The 2810-nt window shown below is 21.9% G+C and overlaps 1 protein-coding gene across 1 annotated transcript in view, besides 5 other annotated features; it reads right to left on the bottom strand.

Annotated features, from left to right (window-relative positions):
- Positions 1–35: 35 nt before the first annotated feature.
- Positions 36–58: a sequence feature (AT_rich).
- Positions 59–475: 417 nt separating this feature from the next.
- Positions 476–512: a sequence feature (AT_rich).
- Positions 513–751: 239 nt separating this feature from the next.
- Positions 752–821: a sequence feature (AT_rich).
- Positions 822–847: 26 nt separating this feature from the next.
- Positions 848–903: a sequence feature (AT_rich).
- Positions 904–1953: 1050 nt separating this feature from the next.
- Positions 1954–1981: a sequence feature (AT_rich).
- Positions 1982–2064: 83 nt separating this feature from the next.
- The window catches only part of EDI_217330 (uncharacterized protein), a gene marked incomplete at both ends in the record, with an annotated part of 1834 nt that continues 1088 nt past the window's right edge, over positions 2065–2810 (bottom strand). Inside the window, one exon of the mRNA XM_001733323.1 lies at positions 2065–2810. This exon is cut by the window's right edge and continues 186 nt beyond it. Coding sequence (XP_001733375.1) covers positions 2065–2810 — 746 coding nt within the window.

Genomic DNA, 2810 nt, shown 5'->3' with positions numbered 1-2810 from the left:
ATTCATTTTAAACTCTCTTAAAATAAATCTTGTTCTTTAAAAATAAATAAAATATATTCAGAATATACATTCTCTTGTCCTAATCCTTTACCATTTGATATGTTTATTCTATTATTCAAATCTGCAGTTGATGATCATTATTTTATTGCAGCTCAAACAGATGTTCCATTTATAGTTAATTCTTATAAATTAATAATAACACAAAACCAATTTGATCAAATAGAAGATTCAATCTTTGGTCATCAGAAACTTGAAACTGATGCATTCTAATTCAATTTTTTTCATTGTTTATATTATTTACTTGTTTAAAATAATATAAAGTATCTTTTACTATTTCATATTTTGTTAATAATTTGCATACTTTTTTATGTTTTTTTTTTATCTCTGTTTCTTTCTAGTTGATGGATGAATAAATTTGTTTATATATTCTACTCTTAATGTATATTCTTATTACCCAAAGAACTTTATTCTATCGATATTAAAATAATACATTTTTATTAAGTTATATTTTTCATAATTCTTCTTCACTTGGATTATTTTAATTTCATAAGTGTATTGAAACTGATAGATTTAATACTTAAATTGGTTGTTAGTAAATTAAAGAATAACACAAACAAATTGTGTAAATTTCTAATGAATTATAAATGGAGTAAATGTATATTTATTATTTTTGATTTTTAAAGAATTTGATAATGACCCAAAGAATGATGATAATTTACTATTAAAAACTTATCCTAAGTATTTGTCTTTCTTTTTTATTATATTTATGAAATTGAATAAGCATAAAAATTACAACAAATGTTTTTTTTTTAAATTTTATTCTGATATATTATTGTTCAAGTGATACAATAATTAGATATATAGTATTAAATGAAATATTAATATTGTTTATATAATTTAATTCAGATGTATTTAAGATATAGCATATCAGTATTGAATAGAACGTTATTAGAAAGTCTTTGATAATAATTTTTCTTTGAATTATTTCTTGATGGTATTGTTGTTTTTTACAGAAGTCTATTAACAAATTATTTATGTTAGAATCAGTTATGATGATATTGAAAGAATTATATCATTCCTTATCTTGTAAATTATATGTTACAAGGGTATTCTAATTTTAGTTAATATTTCAATGATAATACTTTTGAAGTGGGTTATTTGAAATAACAATAAAACAAAAACAAATCTGATACCAATTGAATATACTTTTTGCTCAAAATAAATATCTTATAATTAAATAACAACATGTTTCATATGATTTATTCTTACAATTTAATGTAACTATTCGGTTATACAAATAATGAAAAATAATCAGTGTTGAAATTGAACATTTTAATCTAACAAAATTTAAAATGTTCTAATTACATGATTATGTTCTAAATAATGTTTCTAACAAGTATTGTCCTTCTCAATCTATATAGATTAAAATACTACTAGACTTTTTAACCATTTAAAGACTTTTGTAATACTAAAAGTTTGTTAAAATGAAATTTGTGTATTTTAAAGAAGTTTCATTGTTGTTAATTGTTTTAAAGTGCTATGTTTCATTGTTAAATGATTAACTATAGATATCATTTTAAATTAATCATTGTTTTTGAATTATACTAGAAAAGTTAAAATGTTTTATCCATTATTTATCTCTTCTTTTTATTAGTCTAATATTTACATTTGTTCTTAATCAAATTATAAGAGAACCTTCAGAGGAGTTAACTTAAACATTCCAATACATTATTCACTTTTTGTGATCACTGTTTTTCTCTAAAACTTTTATCATATTAATTAAATAATCCAAAGAAAGATAATAAAACATCTCTTACTTTTCTTGCTTCCATAACTAAGTTTTCTACTTTTTTCTGTAATTTATTAAACAAAAAGAAAATTAAGAAGTAGTTAGACACATTGTATTACAACAAATTCGAGGTAGATTAATATCTGGAGCTAAAATAATTGTAGTTAATAAAATAAAAGTATATAAAAATATCACAAAAAAGTGTTTTATTTTTGTAGTTTCTTTATAGAGATAAAAGTATAGAAAAAGTAGAACCATTTAAGATAAAAAGAGTATTATTCCTTTGTTAACCTTTCAATAAGCCACATATTCCAATTGTTGATGGGGATATGTTCTTTCATACATTCTTCATAAAGCATTGTATTATCTTCAATAATTCTATTAGGAACAACGATTTTAATTGCTAGTGCAAGAGAATTAAATAACACCTTTCTGTCTGTTTCATCTTCTGCTTGAGTTAATTTGTATTGTTCGACAATTTCTTTTAATCTTTTAATTTCATCTTTAAGTTTTTGTTCATCTGAAATTTTACTTAAAAGCTCTTCTTTTTCAGATTGAATCTTTTCATTTTCTTTCTTCATTTCCAAAATGAAAGATTCTTGTGATTTTCTATTTTCTTTTTCACTTTCGAGCTCTTGTTTAAGTTGTAAAATTTCATTTTGGTAATCTTGAATTAGTTTGTCTTTTTGTGTTGATGAAGAAAGTATGTCACTTTGTGTTTTTTTTAACTCATCACATTCTCTTAGAGTTTGTTGTTGAATAGATTGATTTTCTTCAATTTGTTTTTTCAATGTATTATTCTCCTCTTCTTTTGAAACGTTTTCTTTTTCGAGTTCTTGAATTCTTTCATCTTTCATTTTTTCCATTTTTTCCAAGTCTTCTACTTTTTTATTCATTGAAGAAGAAAGAGTTTCAAAAGAAAGTTTATTTTCATTGTTTCTTCTTTCATGCTCACTATCTTTGTACTCTAGTTCTTTATTCAATCTTTCTATTTCTTGTTTTTTGAGTTCATTTTGTTTTT

This window comes from Entamoeba dispar, genomic scaffold (assembly GCF_000209125.1).
Source record: "Entamoeba dispar SAW760 scf_1105229460511 genomic scaffold, whole genome shotgun sequence".
In the NCBI taxonomy this organism is placed as follows: Eukaryota; Evosea; order Mastigamoebida; family Endamoebidae; genus Entamoeba; species Entamoeba dispar.
The sequence above is the reverse complement of the archived record's forward strand: the minus strand, read 5'-3'. Positions and strand labels throughout refer to the sequence as shown.